Source organism: Primulina eburnea, chromosome 1 (assembly GCF_022965805.1).
Source record: "Primulina eburnea isolate SZY01 chromosome 1, ASM2296580v1, whole genome shotgun sequence".
Lineage (NCBI taxonomy): Eukaryota > Viridiplantae > Streptophyta > Magnoliopsida > Lamiales > Gesneriaceae > Primulina > Primulina eburnea.
Window position 1 is genome coordinate 61,563,112 of NC_133101.1, and position 18,392 is coordinate 61,581,503.

General features: G+C 36.0%; 4 protein-coding genes across 6 annotated transcripts; 2 read left to right on the top strand and 2 right to left on the bottom strand.

Moving 5' to 3' along the window:
* Nucleotides 1-1,617: 1,617 nt before the first annotated feature.
* LOC140813599 (heavy metal-associated isoprenylated plant protein 7-like) lies at nt 1,618-3,784 on the top strand. Of its 2 annotated transcripts, none has more exons than XM_073172184.1 (6): nt 1,618-1,721; nt 1,764-1,908; nt 2,009-2,242; nt 2,364-2,569; nt 2,680-2,770; nt 3,092-3,784. In XM_073172184.1, the coding sequence occupies exons 2-6, from the start codon at nt 1,827-1,829 to the stop codon at nt 3,544-3,546; spliced, it is 1,068 nt and encodes a 355-aa protein (XP_073028285.1). In that variant the 5' UTR covers nt 1,618-1,721; nt 1,764-1,826; the 3' UTR covers nt 3,547-3,784. The 2 variants fall into 2 exon arrangements, with proteins under 2 accessions (XP_073028285.1, XP_073028293.1); XM_073172192.1 differs by having other exon boundaries at nt 1,621-1,721; nt 3,113-3,781.
* A 1,078-nt stretch (nt 3,785-4,862) lies between these two features.
* LOC140837850 (recQ-mediated genome instability protein 1) lies at nt 4,863-11,001 on the bottom strand. The gene is made up of 11 exons (XM_073203947.1): nt 10,284-11,001; nt 9,551-9,721; nt 9,298-9,443; nt 8,472-8,608; nt 8,164-8,337; nt 7,898-8,074; nt 7,625-7,798; nt 7,292-7,530; nt 6,651-6,761; nt 6,419-6,547; nt 4,863-5,923 (listed from the first exon to the last, which is right to left on the bottom strand). The coding sequence occupies exons 1-11, from the start codon at nt 10,884-10,886 to the stop codon at nt 5,756-5,758; spliced, it is 2,229 nt and encodes a 742-aa protein (XP_073060048.1). The 5' UTR covers nt 10,887-11,001; the 3' UTR covers nt 4,863-5,755.
* A 332-nt stretch (nt 11,002-11,333) lies between these two features.
* Nucleotides 11,334-14,372, top strand: LOC140837868 (uncharacterized). 2 transcript variants are annotated; one of them, XM_073203957.1, is made up of 3 exons: nt 11,334-12,459; nt 12,714-12,769; nt 13,544-14,372. In XM_073203957.1, the coding sequence occupies exons 1-3, from the start codon at nt 11,799-11,801 to the stop codon at nt 13,715-13,717; spliced, it is 891 nt and encodes a 296-aa protein (XP_073060058.1). In that variant the 5' UTR covers nt 11,334-11,798; the 3' UTR covers nt 13,718-14,372. The 2 variants fall into 2 exon arrangements, with proteins under 2 accessions (XP_073060058.1, XP_073060061.1); XM_073203960.1 differs by having other exon boundaries at nt 11,397-12,429.
* LOC140837859 (uncharacterized) lies at nt 13,399-17,571 on the bottom strand. Its single transcript, XM_073203952.1, has 9 exons — nt 17,256-17,571; nt 16,468-16,680; nt 16,206-16,397; nt 15,924-16,126; nt 15,702-15,780; nt 15,296-15,425; nt 14,576-14,665; nt 14,379-14,486; nt 13,399-13,700 (listed from the first exon to the last, which is right to left on the bottom strand). The coding sequence occupies exons 1-8, from the start codon at nt 17,358-17,360 to the stop codon at nt 14,410-14,412; spliced, it is 1,089 nt and encodes a 362-aa protein (XP_073060053.1). The 5' UTR covers nt 17,361-17,571; the 3' UTR covers nt 13,399-13,700; nt 14,379-14,409.
* Between the last annotated feature and the right edge of the window lie 821 nt (nt 17,572-18,392).

The window sequence follows — 18,392 nt, forward strand, 5'->3', positions numbered from 1 at the left end:
TAAATTTGTCAAAAAACTTGTGAATTTTGAAATACATAGATTGACCTTTTGGACTAGCAAGTCTCAATATTGTCTTGTCATATATAATTGACACTACCAAAAAAAATTATGCTTACCGACAAAATAGACGGTTTATTCCATAGTTAGCGACGGTTTAGCAACGAAAATTAACACCGTCAAAAAAACATATTGCGAAAATTTCACATAACACAGTCGCTAAATGAAATGTGATATTTATCATATTTTACAGTATTAAAGATTTCAATTATAATTTTACTTTTATATATACATATATACTTCCATAATTGTTGTTGCTGCTATTATATTTTCATATTCGGAAAAGAGTCCTACTACTAGTACCATCAATCTATCAATAAAACGATCTTTCATGTTGTAGTTAAAGAGAGAGATTTGATTTGGAAAAGATGTGCTCAAAGTTCACGTTATTAAGTTTCATGATCGAGTTCAAGTTTTGTTCGAAAAACTAATAATTGTTGACTCATAAAATATATGCGTGTGTGTATAAAGTTAGTTGTACCTAGGAATTAATTCCATGCCACCAATAAAATATATGAGACTTAGCTTAGGACTATGCACCATTACTGATCGTGGGCTCGGCTTATGCCCATACACAATCACTCAGCTCATAGAATATTTTACTATTAGAAAATATTTTTTTCGCCTCTCACAACACTTGAATCCAAGGCATTCATGCTTAAGTACATAGATTCTTGAAGTGTTCATATCAATTGACCTAGCTTTTTTTTTGTAACGACCATGGGTCATAGGCTGGTCTAACATGAGACTCTACACATGCTCATACATCACTACTGGTCATAGGCCATAGATTGGTCTATCATGAGTCGTAGCTCATGTCCATGCACTGTCATATAATATATCACTCATAGAAAGGGTTTTCTTTCACGTCTCCCATCATTTATACTCATAACCTCCAAACTTAAGTATCTAGATTTTTAAAATGTAGGTACCAATTGAGGCATTGTCTCAACATGTATTTTTATAGTTGAAGATCGTTTGTTAGTTACATTACAAAAATTAATATCACAACATCTGAAAAATGAATCATAGAATGAATGCCATAAAAATTTAGAAAAATGTTAAATGTAGAATAAAAGTTACACACACTATTACTACATATTTCCTTTGTTATTATAAAACCAAATACACTAATAAAAAGGTTTGTTCAATTAACGTGTGTGTATTTTAGATAGTTTTATAAATTTAAAAGTAATAAATTCAATTTTATATATATATCATAACACAAAAATTTATGTACATTTCGATCGATATATGAATTACATTAATATCTATAATGAATGAATACGGATGAGAAAGCAAATACAGAAAATTCTATTATCTCCAAAAAAAATTATGATCATATACATTGAAAAATATCATGAATATAAATAATTAAAATCAGATCAAAATATTATATTACAAAAAAGTAAAATATTATTTTCATAACTGAAAAAATTAATAATCACAAATAAATAAAATAAAATAAAATAAAATAAAATAAAAATGTCCATAATGAGACTGCCACGATTCCCGTAAGTACGCATGCTATGTCATGACCATGTCACCTACACGATGACACCAGATTCACTGCTACCTCTATATCTGATTACAATTCCTCTCTTCTTTCTTCTGCTACTTCTTTTTCTCCTGAGAAACTATACAAAATATATACTGTGTTTTATTATATATATATATATATATATATATATATATATATATATATATATATATATCTGTACTGTACTTACGCCTGTGTTTAATTTCAACAAGAAACATACAAAAGATACATGCAGTGGGCATCTCAACATCAGAGGAAGCTAGCTAGGAAAAATAATAAAGAAGAGAGAAAGAAACAAATTAATGGGAGAGGTGATCATGTTCTTGCTATCCCTTTGTGTTTTTATTGGTTGTTATTGCTGAATATTTTTATCTGCATGTGTTTTGTGTTTGCTTAAATTTATGAAGGAAGATAAGAAATCGAAGGAAGCGGAGAAGCCTGCGGATGAGGGAAAGAAACAGGTAGAATCTGCCAAGATGGAGGAGAAGAAGGATGAGACGAAAGAGGGGGAGAAGTTCGAAGCATCCAAGGTGGAGCAGCCGCCTCCTCCTCCTACTCCGCTGCCGCAAGAAATTATATTGAAGGTTTACATGCATTGCGAGGGTTGTGCTACGAAAGTCCGAAGGTGTCTCAAAGGCTTTGAAGGTATAAGGATTCCATATTCTCGTCTTTTCTGGGATTTTTTTTGTTTCTGAAAAACAAGTTGAAATCACCTCCTTTTTCAAATAATCAGACATATTTTTTTGCCTGGTTAATTAATTTGCAGGAGTGGAGGATGTGAAAACAGAATGCAGGGCGAGTAAAGTTGTAGTGAAAGGTGAAAAAGCAGATCCACTCAAGGTATTGGAGAGGATCAAGAAGAAGAGTCGTCGCCAAGTGGATCTCATTTCACCAATTCCAAAGCCTCCGGAAGTGATCATGAAACCTCAAGAAAAGGAGGAGGTGATCAAATCTGAAGAGAAAAAAGAGGAGGTTCGATTCATTTTTCATTTCTTTCTAGCTTTCTGTTTGATTTAATTTGTTGGGAATTTATATTTATTCATGTATATTATATCAGTACTTTGTTTTTTGGGTATGTACAGCCTCCTAATGTGACTACGGTTGTGTTGGGAGTGTACATGCACTGTGAAGCTTGTGCTCAAGAAATCAAGAAACGCATTCAAAGAATGAAAGGTGGGGTGTTTTTATCCTCCATTTTGCTTAAAACAGGCAAAAAAAAAGTGGGATTTTTCAGTCTGTAATCAATCAATTGGTAACCTGTTTTTGCTAAGATTATTGTTTACTTTTCTTTGCCACTTTTCGCATCTGTTAAAAAGTAACAAGGGTTTGAATATTCTTAATTACCTGTAAGAATTAATATTTATATTCTTATATAATATTAAATCTTAAAAATAATACTCACGATCTTCTACACGTTGATTTTTAAGATTTGGACCTCAAGTGAAACATGACTAACTAGTTTTCTTCGACATGAAGAATTGCATTAATCAACAGAGTCGATGGTTTTATATTTAGGAGTGGAAAGTGCAGAGGCAGACCTTAAAAAATCACAAGTAACCGTGAGAGGTGTTTTCGAACCCGAAACTCTAGTCGAATACTTGCACAAGATGACCGGAAAACACGCCGTCGTGGAAACGGAGGCGGAGAAGGAAGAGGAAGTAAAGGTTACTGAAGGCGGAGAACAAGAGAAGAAACCGGAGGAAGGAGAAAAGGATCAAGAAGCCAAGAAAAACAAGGAGAACGGCGGCGGAGGAGGAGAACCACCATCCAAAGCGGCGGCAGCGGTGGGTACTTGGGATTTGGAGATGAAAAAGAGCGAATCCTACTATCACTATAGTGGGCAGAATCATGAGTTCGATCCTCAGAGATTCGTAGCAGAATGGCCTGCATACGAATATCCTCCACAGATGTTTAGTGACGAGAATCCAAATGCATGTAATGTCATGTAAATGTTGAGGAAGGCGAGGGTAAAACGGGGAATTCATGTGTACTCTGGACGATGGTCGCATGAAACCCTCTCCCTGTTGACATGCTGTCGTGCTGGTCATGTCTCGTCGATGAGGAATTTTGTGGGAGCTTTAACATGTAATATAATAACGTGATGTTAATTTAATTTGATATTATGGATGTATAAATTGTATTATTATCATGCATGTAATATAAATATTTTGGATATTTTATGATGATGTTTAGGGCAGTCAAAATTTTTTAAATCCCGATCTATTTCGAATTTTATCTTATTTTCGTTTCGAAAAAATCTTGTCCTGGATTGTTGGGATTTTTTTATGTCTCAATTAATATCAAGAATAAACATCTTCCCGACGGGATGATCTTTTTTATACAAATATGAAAATACAGAATTTTCATATGTTAATCACAACTTTTAACATAACTTTGATGTGAAATTGTTTTAGATGTGACCAAAACAATTCGTGATGAATTTGTCTATTGTGTACAATATTTAGAGTTTTGTGTATATCAAATTTAATCATAAACATATATAATAGTCTTGTTATGCAGAGATGTAAATAATCAAAGCAAGACAAAGAGTATCAGATTTGAGTTTGGCTCGTTTAAGATTGACATAGGCTTAGTAAATAATACACTTGGATATGAGTTCACATACGTGCATATTAAACAGCAATTTTTTTACCTGAAAAGTTGAATGTCCGCGTAATGGTAATTATGTATTCAGATAATATAATTAACTACGATATCAAAGGGATTTAAGGATTTCGAAAAGGGTTTTTGAAAATCATAATTTTTTAAGTTGACATGAAACTAACGCTGGTACCATGGTTGGTTTTACTTTACCTCAGTTTAGTGGAGCTTCTTCATATATAGCAAATTGGTGAGGGAAAAGTTGATCAACAGATATGGAGCCACGCACTTCAAGGAATCTCCCAACGGAAAGGCCAAGGACAAATTTGGCGATTTCGTTGATGCTAACAAGGTGTACTCCATCTTCAGAAAAATAACATCATCCATTCCAAATTAATGCGATTGGGAACATGAAATCATACAATAGAAACAAAACAAGAATATGAATCTAATCAATTCACGTTGCCTACCAAAGCCATTTTTCCAACTCCTGTCAAGTATGCACAAGAATTTCTAAATGGTGAGTTATATTTTTTTTTTTTGACAAAATATAATATATGGTTATCTTGTGTATAAAAATATATGAAGGTTGAAAAGAAGAATTTCACGTGTGAGAATTGAGATGGGCTAAGTGCTAACCACTGTCATGAACAAGAATCAAGAGTGCGATAACAATGAAGCAGCGTAGATATAAAAATTTATAAGGTGGCGGAGTCTGGTGAAGGGGGAAATCGAAAATATAAACGAGATCTTACATTAATTATTAAATTATCACCGCAGAGGCTAATAGTAACTCCTCTTCAAGGAGTTTACAACAATGTGATTGGGTTTGAAGTGCGATTTCAAGCACATTGGGACCGTGGAGGTGAAGTGAAACACAAGTATGGAATAACATTATGTCTACGGGAGTTCCTACAACCTCCAAATCTCTGAAATGCTGGGGAGCCTACGTCAACCACGTTCATGGACAATGTTCTTTATGATGTCTTGGTTCCTGGACGATGTTTGCGATATCTTGGTTCAACAGCAGTTTTCTCAAATCCTTAGCAATGAGTCCTGCGAGAGAAGCACCACTAGGAAAATTCGGACTCAGATTCTGCACATTCTCCCCAAGATTCTGATGGAGTAGTTGGATTCTCAGTGCCCAGCATAAAATAAGATAAAAAAAATAATGATCTTAAGTTGATGATGCAAACATGTCTTTCATTTAGAAAGTACTCTAAGAATTAGGCATGATTTTTAGTGGGGTATGATGCGCAACTCTCTCAAACTTCATGGATATTTAAAGGTCGAACTTGTTCCATCAGTCCTTGTCTTCACAGATAACAAAAGGTTGAACAAATTCCATCAGTCCTTGTCTTCATCGGTAACAATATCCATATCTTTCAAGATATCATCGCGAAAGATAGTTGACTCAGTCGACACTCCGGCCTATAACAGATCCCAAGTTCCAACCCCATCACCAGAGTCTACGCTTTTACAAGAATCAAGTTTCTGATATCACCAGTTTTTTGTTGGAACGATTACAACTAGGACTAATATTCATGTTTATTGCTTTCAAGGACGTATATCAACAAGATTCAAATGGCAATCTTTAAGTGGAGTAGAATTGGAAGATTTTATCCTTTTAAGAAGTAAACTGGCATCGGATGCTGAACAACCTTGAGTCATTTCAAGAGCAACTGGGACGGGAGAAGTTTTACTCATCTCTACAACAATTGTCCCCTGAAAAGGAGAAAAGATAGAATCTAAAGTAAGTCAAAGTTCAGGTGCAAAATATTGTAAAGCATTAATATTCTTCCACTAGGATTGAAGAATGAGTCAACCCACATACATCCTTCATTTGAAAATCTTTGATAGACATTAATTGTACAATACACTCATAACAAAAAACTAAGTAATTGATCCAATTTTACCATCAGAGGGCATATCCATCTACCTTTTGAGGTAGCAAGCGGAGTCCACGAGTAAAACCATTTTCACAGTTTTCATGGTTGAGTTTGACCAGATTCAACACCACAATGAAGGGCACGCAGCATTGATTATTATTAGATGTAAATGTTTAAAACCCAACAGATGTAACTTACAGAATTTTTAAAATGAAGAGGTTCTTTAATAATATCATCTAAAGTCGGATTTACTCCAGTATTTAGAGACTAGTATGTTTCGATCCGAAATCAACACGTAGTTAAAAGCTGATAGAATATGGGATCATTATACCTCAAAGTTAACTAGGAATATCTGGAACTGCTTCATTGTTTCCTTCATATCTTTGACCTGCCTGGCATCTGAAGAAGCCAGAGCGCTTGAAACCTCTCGAGGTGAGAACCCTATTCCGCTTTGTACAACCTAGAGGAGAAACTGGTTATTCTACATCGAATGTCAGGGAAAAATGATCCATTCAAACACTACACTGGTATTAATATAGCCAGATTCAATAATTTCCACCTACATCATGATCAACGAGGACCTCAGAGATCAGGCTACCATCATCAACATAAACTCGAAGTTCATATGTGGTCCTTTTTTTGTATTGAAATCCCTTCACACCAGTCAGAAAGCACTGATAAAAAAGATAATTACGTGTAAATCAAACAGAAAGAGTAAACAGACGAGACAGAAAGGGTTAAACATAATAGAACATATACTAGTTGCCAAAACAAAGCTCCGGACAGCTAGAATCAACAGCAACAAGTTATCAGTTTATACAGCAATTCAAGGCTATCAATTGCGTGAGGGAGGCAAATTCTAAACTGCTAAGTCAATATAGGGTAATAAATACTGTTTAATCTGTGATCGGTTGTATGACACGACTTAAAATACCAACATATGCAATATTAACAGAGCAGAAGGCCCAAAACTTTATCCATCGCACATATCTGTCTTAAATAGATATTCATTTACCAATCAACTCAAATGCCATGTTCTAACTTTTAGGTAACAAAAAACCAATGGTATATAATCATACCACAAATGCAACACCAAGAAGTATTTAGATTCAGAGAAAATGATATGCTAACTACCCCAATTCAGCAGAGAACTGTACTGGAATATGGATATCAAAAAAATGAAAAGTGTATTAATCTATTACACCTTTATTTTTCCTCGAACGACGGAAGCGTTGTTGTTGTCCTCGATCGATGTCCATTTGGCGGATAAACTAGCCAAGTAAGTGAAGGGAATTTCATTCTCTCCGGAAAATATAAAAGGATGCATCACATTATCGGCCACAGATATTTCTTCAACATCCATGTATGCTGAGGACGATGGATTAGGCTTAGCATTATCGGGAACTGTAACATCTTCCCCGTGCGTGTAATCAAGATGGCCGCCTAATGAAATCAAGGGAGAGAATAAAATTAAACAGATTATTAAATTACAGTGATAGAGAACTGGCAACAGTATACACATCCACATCATACATACCATGCCCAGTAGACTCTATGGGCTTTGTGCCTTCCATCATGTGTCCATAAATGTGTCCTCGAAACTCTTCTTGCCGTCCGGTTGATGATGTGTTATGATCAGAAACATTTGTAATCTCTGAAACTACATCATCTTCTCGAAACACAGCATCAACAGGAACACGAAAAGAAGTTCCTGTGAAGCATAAATAAAAGTAAATCAGGGGAAACTACCGTAGTACCAGGAGAAAAACTTATGATTACACTACTTTACGATTCTTATGAATTGGAGTACCTTGCCCAGCATCCATTAAAGGTGTACCAGCAGTTCTATCAACACTTCGTGGAGTAGCACAATATACTTGTGGCTGTACAGGAAAAGATGAATTACAAGCACCATTATTTGTACTCAATGGAGCTACACGATCATGCATAGGTCTGACATTAGGAGGAGGGGTGATAAACTCAGTTTCTGCAAGACAATAAATGAAAATTTTGTTAGCTGACAAATACTGGTAGAACACTATTCTACAAATTTAGAATCATCTTCGATAGACATACCTTTCCCAGCAGTCTGTGATGGCATTCTTGTAGGTAAGTCATTAGGGCGCACAACATTAACACGCTCCAGAGCCCAAGGTGCAGATAATGTGTGAGACTCAGGATTATTTCCACTCCCTGGGTCTGCATACGCTTGTCTGTGCCTGTTAGCAGCAGGGATGCCAGATGAATTTTCTGCAGAGTATGATAGCGTAAAACTCAGAACTACAAAACCAAGAACAATGAAAACCACATATTCTGCTTCTATACATGCTTGGAGCCGTTCTAAACATGTTAGGATCCTAGAGCCCTGCTACAGGAGTATATACCTTGTCCACTTCCTGGTAAAGTTATGGTATTTTCCCTGATGCTTTGATCTGCATGCCCTGGAACAGAAGTATTATGTAGTGGCCAGGCCGCAAGAGTCGCTCTAGTTGCCAGTGGAGGAACCACACCTGTCCTAGTTCTGAAGGTGACAGTGCATTGACAACTCATCGAAAATATCAAAGACAATTGCATCTTGTATAAACTTTCCAATCAGTGAAAGTAAGAAGACGATACAGTTTAAAAGGAAAAAAGAAGATTTTAAGTCAATGACTGCTACGAGCATCATATGGATCTCCTAATAAACAATCTAAACAGATGTAACTAATTCCTTGGTATGATACAACTGCCCTCTTAAAACACCATAAACAACCTAAATTTAAATTCCAGGTTTTTCTACCAATCTAAATCATATGAAAGGTGGTTGAGATAAATATCTGATGCCGAGAAGGTCACTGACGTTAACATTGATTATGCTAGATTCAAGTCATACTCCCTAATCTTAACTGGAAAGGAAATTCAAATTACTCCAACTCAGATATTTTTCTCATTGCCAACCCTCCAGTACAGACATTGGTACACTTCCTACCAAGCTGTCTGTCCTACCATATCAGTGCATTCTTGAGTTTTATGCTAATAAATCCGTACTAGAACATACAGCAACTGAAGAACACAGTTGAAAAAACCTCTCTTCTTTTTTTATTCCTTTTTTAATCGATTTCTTTGGTTTTATAGATAAAAGAATGGCAAACCTCCATCCACCTAAGAACAGTGAGAATCAAATGAATATTTGAAAGAATATAGAAAAAAAACTACTGGCCAATTACACACCTCTTCCCCCTTGGTGGCTTATTTATTTCATTAACAAGCCTCTGCCGTGCAGCAGCCAATTCATCAACAGAGCCTCCTAAAACTTCCAGAACTTCAGGGACCAACATTAACAGCCCATGTCTTACGTTAACATTCAAAAGAACTATCTGCATATAATTTGCCAAAATTTCAGTGAGATCCATATTTATTCAGCAGCCGCCACCTCCAATTTGGCTAAAAAAAAAAGGTAAACAGTAAGTAACAGAATGGAAACCTTAAGTCCTGCAGGGGACATAACTTCAAGATCTTTGATGGGCCTATATTCCATGCCAAACACACGCTGGACGCCATCCGTCATAGACAACTTGAGACACCTCTTGATGCCTGGTCCAGCATTCTGGTACCTTCCACGAAGAGGGCAGCTGATATTCACTATCTCGTCCACCTATTGAATCCTCAACTCACAGACAATTAGCTCTAAGCATATAGTTGGTTTAGATATGCAGCATGCACAAATCCATAGATCTTTTATAACTTCTAGATCCACCATTGTGTTTGGGTCTGGAGACGATATTGGTTTCAGCAAAAATGCATGCAGGTTGGGCCAAAGGTTATGGTTCCAACAAAAAAATGCAGGTGATATCAAAGGTTATTTTCAGTTCTTACACTATGCTGCCACAGCCATGCTGTAAAATATGCCCTCACATGAGCTTTTAGTTTTAAAAAAATTGTAAATTTGAAAGAGTTATGATGTTTACAGTGAATAAAACAAAAATAAGACCACGGAGCAATTTCATTCCAGTATACTGATCACCAAAATTCTCACTAAAATATCAACTTTGCAGATGTTGAACCACATTTTCATCAAATGCAAGTGGGATCTGTGGCATTCTTCAAACACGTCCCCATTCAATAGCAGTTTAATGTTATAACATAATTACTCCCCAGCAACTACATAGAATATGCATCAGTTCGAACATAAATAAGTACATTATAGCGATATCTACCTGCAAGACAAAAGGCCCCTTAAGATCAACCAAATTCAAGGTATGCACGTTCGAGGGAAGCACCCCAGCACCGCAGTAATTCATGTCCGAGCACAAGAACTTCCCAAAGCAAAGCTTCGCCTTTGATGAATCATCCATCGCCTGGAACCCAGGCACTGATAACTGTAGCGAGATCAAGCAAGAATCCAACCACTCTCTCTTCAATCTCAGCCCTAGTCTTTCTAAAACCACATTAACCGGAGAATCTGAAACCCTGAAAGAACTACTAGTATCACTCTGATTATTTCCGTTTGTCGAGCTGTAAGTGGAACGGTTGTTGGAATTGTTGTTAATATCACATTCTTCGTCGTCAGAGATGTCAAGATGGATGGGTTCAGAGGAGAAACGAACATTTGTATTACCGCCGTTGGTGGTGGAATTGTTAGTGTCTGGGGTACGGTTCGAGGAATTGATATTAACGGTTTGGAAATCTGTCTCGATGTCATCTATGATGATATCTTCTTGCTCTCCTTGATAAGATGGAGACCTCGGGAGTGGCGGCGAGGGCAGAGGCGGTTCTTCTTCATCGGAAGAGCAGACCACACGGAAACGCCTCCTGCTCATTCCGGCCAAATCTTTTTCCCGCCCGTTCTGTTTCGGAAACTAATGAGATTTATTAATGTGACGTGCTAAATAAAGTAATAAAGATTGTGATTTTATTATTATTTAAAATAAAAATTGTGATTTTATTATTATTTCAAGAGTCGATTATAGCAAATCTCTCCATTTTTAAAAATAGAAATATATATTTTAAAATAACACAGCTTAAATTATTTGCACCTATTGGGTTGGTTTCAAGATACATCCCAAATTTTAGGTGTGTTATATATAATATTTTGCTTGAAATCTCAAATGTTGCATGAAATGCCACCATCCATTACTCTGCTTCCTGTTCAAGAACACATATTTCGACTATTCCGATGGCCAGTATCTATCAAGAAATTCCCCCATCTAATATTTGGGTGGGTCAAACTCTTCTGCTAATAATTTCTTTAAACAAAATACAAGGGAAAAATTAGTGGTCGGTATCCTTCTATCAAATCCAACGTCCCCTGTGTATTTGGGGTTGTGTAGTCTACATGTTCAAGAGCTCAATGGATATGTAGGAGGGTAGTGCCTTCTGCAAGGGTCGAATTCGCGAATATAAGGCTGGCTCCTAAATTTTCAGGTTTCCAGTCGAGAGAGCGCAGAATATGACACAGCAATGACAAAATTTGAACCATGGGATCTTGTTCACCAAAGACCAAATTTAGAGATTACTGGAACAGATTTCAACATCAGAACAAACTTTACACCAACAGCCACAAAGAAAAGAGGCCCCTAAATCTAGGATTGAATCTCATTTCCACCAAGAATTCATTTTGAATATTCTTGCCATTTGCTGTTCACTGATTACTTCTTTTCTCCCTTCATTTTTCCCAGCCTACCTCTACGCAAATTCAAGCTTTACATTTGCACATATAATAGCTAATAATAATGGGCTGCGGCATTTCGAAAATTGACACCAGTGGCGCCACCACATTACCAGTCAAGCTCCGGCCAGTCTTCCTCCGTCGGCTGGAGGAGATTAAAAACCGTAGGCATTCACAGCCCCTAAAGGATTCCACCCCTTCGAAGAAAGAACTGCTTTTGCATGATATAGACGAAGAAGATAACGTTTCCCATTTTTCATCATTCGAATATGACACATCGAAAAATGTGCAATTACCAACCAAAGATGGCACCAATCCATCAAAAAACGAATCATTACCCACCAGAAATAGCGCAAATTCGGTTGGGAGATTTGAGAATTCGAAGGGAAAAGATCCAACAAAGCCTGCCGGAAAAGCTTCAAAGGAAAGCGAAGCTGCAAAATGTGATGGTAATAAATGCAACACAAAAGATGAGACGCTTCCTGAATTTAGCCCGAAAATGAAGGCCACAAATGAACCCAAAGAGCCGGAAACTAAGGGTGATAAGACCAAGATTGAGGGCAATATTGCAAACATTCTGACGGATGAACATGGTGGTGAAGATGATATAGAACATGATAAGGAGAGAATGATTAGCCATCGGGATGACGACGTCTTTCCTGGCTCGCCGAGCTTTCGAATATACTTCACAGATGGTATGGATGATGACCAGATAGACAATACTCGTACGCAACTACAAAGGCCAAGCTAATAAGCCTAAACTTTAATTTACTAATACTATTCCACTTTCAAAATATCATGTTCTAATTTCATTTTCTACATATTTAGGTGCATGCTATGTAGAAAACTAAAACACGTACCATTCATTTGTATACATAAAAAAAATACGTGTTATACATGGAACAAACATTTGAAATAATCAAGCTTAATAAACACATCGGAATCATGAATTAACTAATCTTATTTTGCTTGCCTGCAGGAAAGAATGATGCCTTGAGGGACGCAGGTTTGAGTGATGATAAAGCATCATTAAAGGTAACCCAGTTATTCTGAAAAACTTAACTTGAAAGACCAAATATTTAATACTTTTTTGTGGTGATAACTTCGCAAGTTTTGAGTGGTGTAGTTTTGACAGGAGCCGAAGTTTTAACGATTACTAAGATTAAAGTTGTATCGTAAACTTTATGTGTAGCAAGCTAAAATTTGAAAACCCGTCGGGCAACTACTTGTATTCGCCTTCTCTAAGTCTGTCTACTAGCTTTAGGTTTCTAGCTAGCGTTGGGGGTATCGTAGAATGTAAAAACTATTATTATTACAGCTGCAATGGATGGAAACTTGGAAACTTTTAACTGGAAAAAAACTAGAAAGAAGAGGGATCGACCATAAAACTGTACAAGGTCTATAAATCCATTGAATTAGAATCAGCACATACTTTCTGGTGTTCCTAGCTACCTACTAATTTAAAGTTGATTTGACAGTATATTTCCCAGAACAATCAAACAACTCTAACAAGCATTAGTTCTTTAAGCTTCGAATTTTGTATGCTATTTTATTTTCCTTGACATATTTGATTTTTTGAAAACTAAATGGAAAACGATGGCATCCCAACTAAAAGTGGAGTCAGCAGACAATAAGTACTATTCAAACAAAAAAATTTTAAAAAATAATGTAATGATATTTTAAATATAAGTTCATCCAAATATATTAGGTCTGCCAGCTCAACAAATTTCTTACCTCTCCCCCCTAAAATTTTATGCCAATGAAATGTAATACACATAGCCACATAATTTATTGTATGTCGTATTTCAGGAGTTACCCGTGAAGAAGGAACCAAAGAGAGGAAGAAAAATCCAGAGCTTTAGAAAGGTGTTGCCAAAGGGAGGGCAATCAACGGTCATGAATCTGTTGAATGTGACATCCTGCTACAATTCATCACACTCAGCCCGTGATCATGCCCATCTTCTCACTGCCAAAACAGTTTGATTTGTGATACATATGACCGAGAAAGAAAAAAGGTAAAATAAATTAATCGTCACATTTTTGCTACGATTTTTAACGTATAGCAGCGATTTGTAGCAGAAAAGATAAAATGAACATATGTACCTGATATTGGGAATAGTATTAGACCATAATTGCAAAACTATTCAACGATATCATGTCTCACTTTGTAGCCAAATGATTAAACCATATATATTTAACTTTCTCCCGTATGCTTTATTTATCAAGAAACGATAATTGAAAGAGAAACTTTCCCTTGTAATGTCCCCACTCGTTATACATACCAGTGGTCCCTAAAGGGTTAGAAACCAAGGAATCGGACAATCATCCATAAAACGAAATTCACCTTTTCAACTTTTATAATTAATGATGATGATAAAAAAAGAGCAGCATATGTTTGGTATATGCATGTATCGTAGAACACTATATCGACTATTCTCTACAAAATTTTCATGACAATGGGAGGAAAATTTAATATGCATCAGCGCACACAATTGAGCAGGTCTGATTCAGAATTTCTTTTCACACAAAACATTTCAAATGGCAAATGAACAAGAAAGAATGATATCTCTTTCACGATCAACTTTGTAGAGTCATGCATGGACATAATCGTTTGTCAGATCGATGAAAGTGTGATGTCACATACCTGTAATGTTAAAAAATTGACATCATGATTATTACAACTGTGGCAGAGACCATTTTCCAGATTTAAAATCCTTGTAGAAGCTGGATCTTTTACTAACAACAAAAAATACTGCAGCCAACACAAGGAATAGTGAAAAACACAATATTTCAATTCGCATGAATATTGTAATACAAAATGTGATGTGAACTGGACTTTACCAGGAATTCCAGGGATAATGAAATTGGGACCTTTCAAAATTTCAAGAAGTGTTTTTCTTTCATCCACGCGGACCCATTTTGGGCCATTTCCTAAAAAACATAATGTTAATATTATTCAGAAAATCCATCGTCATCAAAGCACAACTTGATATTTAGTTGTACTCTTCACTCAGTTCTTGAACATACAAATTTCAGATAATTCTTAGATGCAAAAGGAAAGGGGTAAGCTATTTACAACACATATCACCACCACATCACAATCACCAATATTGGTAAGGTTTGAAGCAGAATCAAGCTTCTTGCCTCGTGAGAATTTGGTCAGACACATCCGACAATAATATTTTGTTTCCTTAATGGTTCAATTTTCAAAATCTTTTCAAGCATTCCCTTGCATAGGAGTAACAAGTTGACACCTCCCACCCCACAACCACTTTCGAGTACAAATCCTTCCACATTTTAAGTTCTCATTAAAACTCCATACAAGTCTTCAAGATGCTTCTCATTATTGATGGAGGAACTCCATTATGTTACTATATATTGTAGAAACCAATAAAAAGTTGCAAAGATATCCCCTATTGACTCATGATTTGTGCATCATGTTGAGATTTATTACAAATAGATCTGAATATTCACATCTAAAGAACATTATTCAAGATTCCTGTAATAATACCATGGATTTTAGTTTATCGAGGTAGTCCGTCAAATGAGAGTAAAAAATACCATTTGCAGCTGAAGTATGATTGACAACTGAAGTTTCCTCAGTGCCTAAATTTTCCAGATGAGAGGCAGCTGTCCCTTCTAAGAGATGACAGAGTATTTCTTTCTTGGATAAGCAAACTCCAGAACAAGCCTGTTGCAAAAAAGAGTTGATGGAATTAATATGTTGAAAAACTGCAACAGAAGCTTGTCATGAGCCAGATATATTATCGGACACATTATGGTTCCGGTCAGAGACAAAGATATACTTGTAACTAGAAAATCCCAAGAGTCAAACAATAATTGTGGAGAGATTTTCAAGAAAGCCAATTGTTCGAACACTAGAGACCAATCATAATTCTTCTTATTTCTCAAGTCAACAGCAAATAATGTTTAAAAAATAGACCAGCCACAGTCAGTACTAGCTCACCTCATAGTACAATTCAAGAGAATCACGAGTGTACTCATTTCCTGTATCCCAGGGCAAACGTGGACTACTTTCTGAGAACATGTTAGCAAGCTAAGGACCACAAGAGTTTTTTCACATGGAATTCCAAACATAACCGTCAATAACATGTAAGAAACACAGATTAAAACATTTCTACATTCAAGTCAGAAAACTTATCATGTGGAGAAAATGAAATGCCAGGATATCATGTCGAGATGAACTGAAAGCCTGTCAGTCTCACAAAAATCCTCAACAATGTCACTGGACATAACCTCAGGATAGAAAAGAATAACCGGCCAGTGCAGCAAACTGCTTTTGTCTAACATTGGTTTCTTGATTCCAGTGAGTTCTTGATATATTGCCCTTCCCATTTTCAGTTGCCTATCTTCCAAGGAGGAGACAAGGCTCTGTAAAGGAATCAATGAGGAGATCACAAGCATGCAGATATCCAAGCAAGCAAGAGTCAAAACATCGTAAACCTCAAACCTCAGCTGTTGCCACGACTTTAGAAATGCCTGCTTCACGGGATTTTTGTTCTGATTTCTTTATATTGATTTGCTTCAACAGCTTCTTTAATTCTTCGTTAGCAGGTGATTGCTGGAGACCCTTTTCACAATACACCTTTGCCTCATCCAACAAATTTAGAAATGATGATGCTTTGGCTGCCCGATAAAGTGCCTAAATAACATAACAAATTTAGAAACCAATCGAATAATAATACTCCATTAAATGAACATATAGGTACAACCTTAACATTTGTAGGACCTAATTTACTAGCTTCCTCTGCATCCTGAAGAGCACGTCGGTAATTTCCTAGGAGCAGATTGACATGAGCCCGATTGGAATAAAGAATGGAGTGTTCTGAATCACCCAAGGCCTTCTGATTAATGGCCCTCGTGTAGCAATCAATAGCATCTGAATAATGCTTCTTCCCCGTTTTTACATACTCGTTACCCTTGTCCTGGGAAGGCACGGAAAACAAAAATAATCATTCTCCTCAATCGCTCCACCTTCCTTGAGTTCATGTATTCTAGTCTATCTGATTGAGCAGAAATGATACACAATCTTACGAGACATGGATATTTCACGATGATCACAGCACTCATATTCCTCGGATGGAAAGACTTCCGACCTTTGAGCTTAATGTTTTAAAAAAAAAATACACCTTTCGCCCACCAAAAAATGATTAAGCGCCGACTCACCTAAATCTAACTAGGGTCTGGTTAATACACAACATACCAAAAAGTATTCTTTTTCTGGTTTCTCTCTCTCTTTCCACACAGGAAACACTTCTCTTGGTCAAAGATTTAACTTTACATTGAATTTCCATCCAACGAAAAGCATCCCATAGTAGACAGAAATATGCGTATACAAATCCTATTAAACGATTTTAAACGTACAAATCCCAGAGAATGGAACATATATCTATCCATGAATTGGAAACCACAAAGCTAGCCAGAAAAAAACAAACCAATAACTGTAAAAGGACGAAAAACAAGCAGAATAATTACGAAAACATGATGCCATAAGCGTAACCTTAAGTTCAATAGCAGCAGACTCTTTGAGAGCAGATATGGCTTCAAGATCGAATATTTCATCATTGGTTTTAGGTTCTGAATCGGTCTCCATCAGCAGAGCCATGCTGCAACCTGTTGTGAGAACTAGGAATTCAATCAAGAAAACTCAGGAAGATGTTGCTGGGTACAATAGCAGCTACTGTGCTGCGGGGCCGGCAGCATTGCTAGAGTTGCAGTGAGTGTTTTGAATTCGGCCCGTTTGGGTTTTTTGCTATTTACTGGGTTTCATGCCCGACAAGTATGGACACTCGGGATCCATGGTGGAGAAAGGATATCCGGACTGTTTCTCTTTACAATTAATCTAGAACTTTTAATTGATTTTAGAAAACTTATTTAAATTACAATTATTCTCTTATTGTATTATTATTTTTTGATTTTTTTTTCCCCAAAAAATATTTGTTTAAAAATTTTATCTTTCACACATATTGTGTGTGCTCAAGTGTTAGTCTTTTTTAATCCACTAAGACTTTTCAATCACATATTGAATTATGATAAAATGCACCAATTTTTCAAGATAAAATTCAACAAGTTTTAGGTAGTTCATGATAACTATTTCATAGTATCCAAATAATTTTATGTACACGAGAACACCCTTTCTTGTCCCGACCCGATTATATTAATAATAATATTATTACTTTTTACCTTATATAATATATATATTAAATATATTTACCAGGTTAAATAAATATAAGAACCATCACGTGTTGAAGATATTTGTTCTTGACGCATTGTTAAGCTTTCTTTTTTCTTTTTGAGTTGGGGGAAGAGATTGTTATAAATTCAAGATTGTATCTCAAATTTGAGATTTTTGTGTCAAATGAGCTACAAGTTTTTTTGTTTTTTTTTGGACAGAGATGAGCTACAAGTTAATATTTGATATAAAAGTTAATGATTCAAATAACTTAAAATTCATAAAATTATTACCATAGATTGCAAAAATCACCAGCCAGTCAAGTTAGCATATATTTTATTTTACTTGTAATTTTTTAAAGGCTAAAAACACTTGCATGAAACTGAATCAGAAATGGTTACGTTACATCAGAAATGACAGAAGACAAAGGAAAAACCCAGTCTTTCAAACCAAACGCTCGATCCA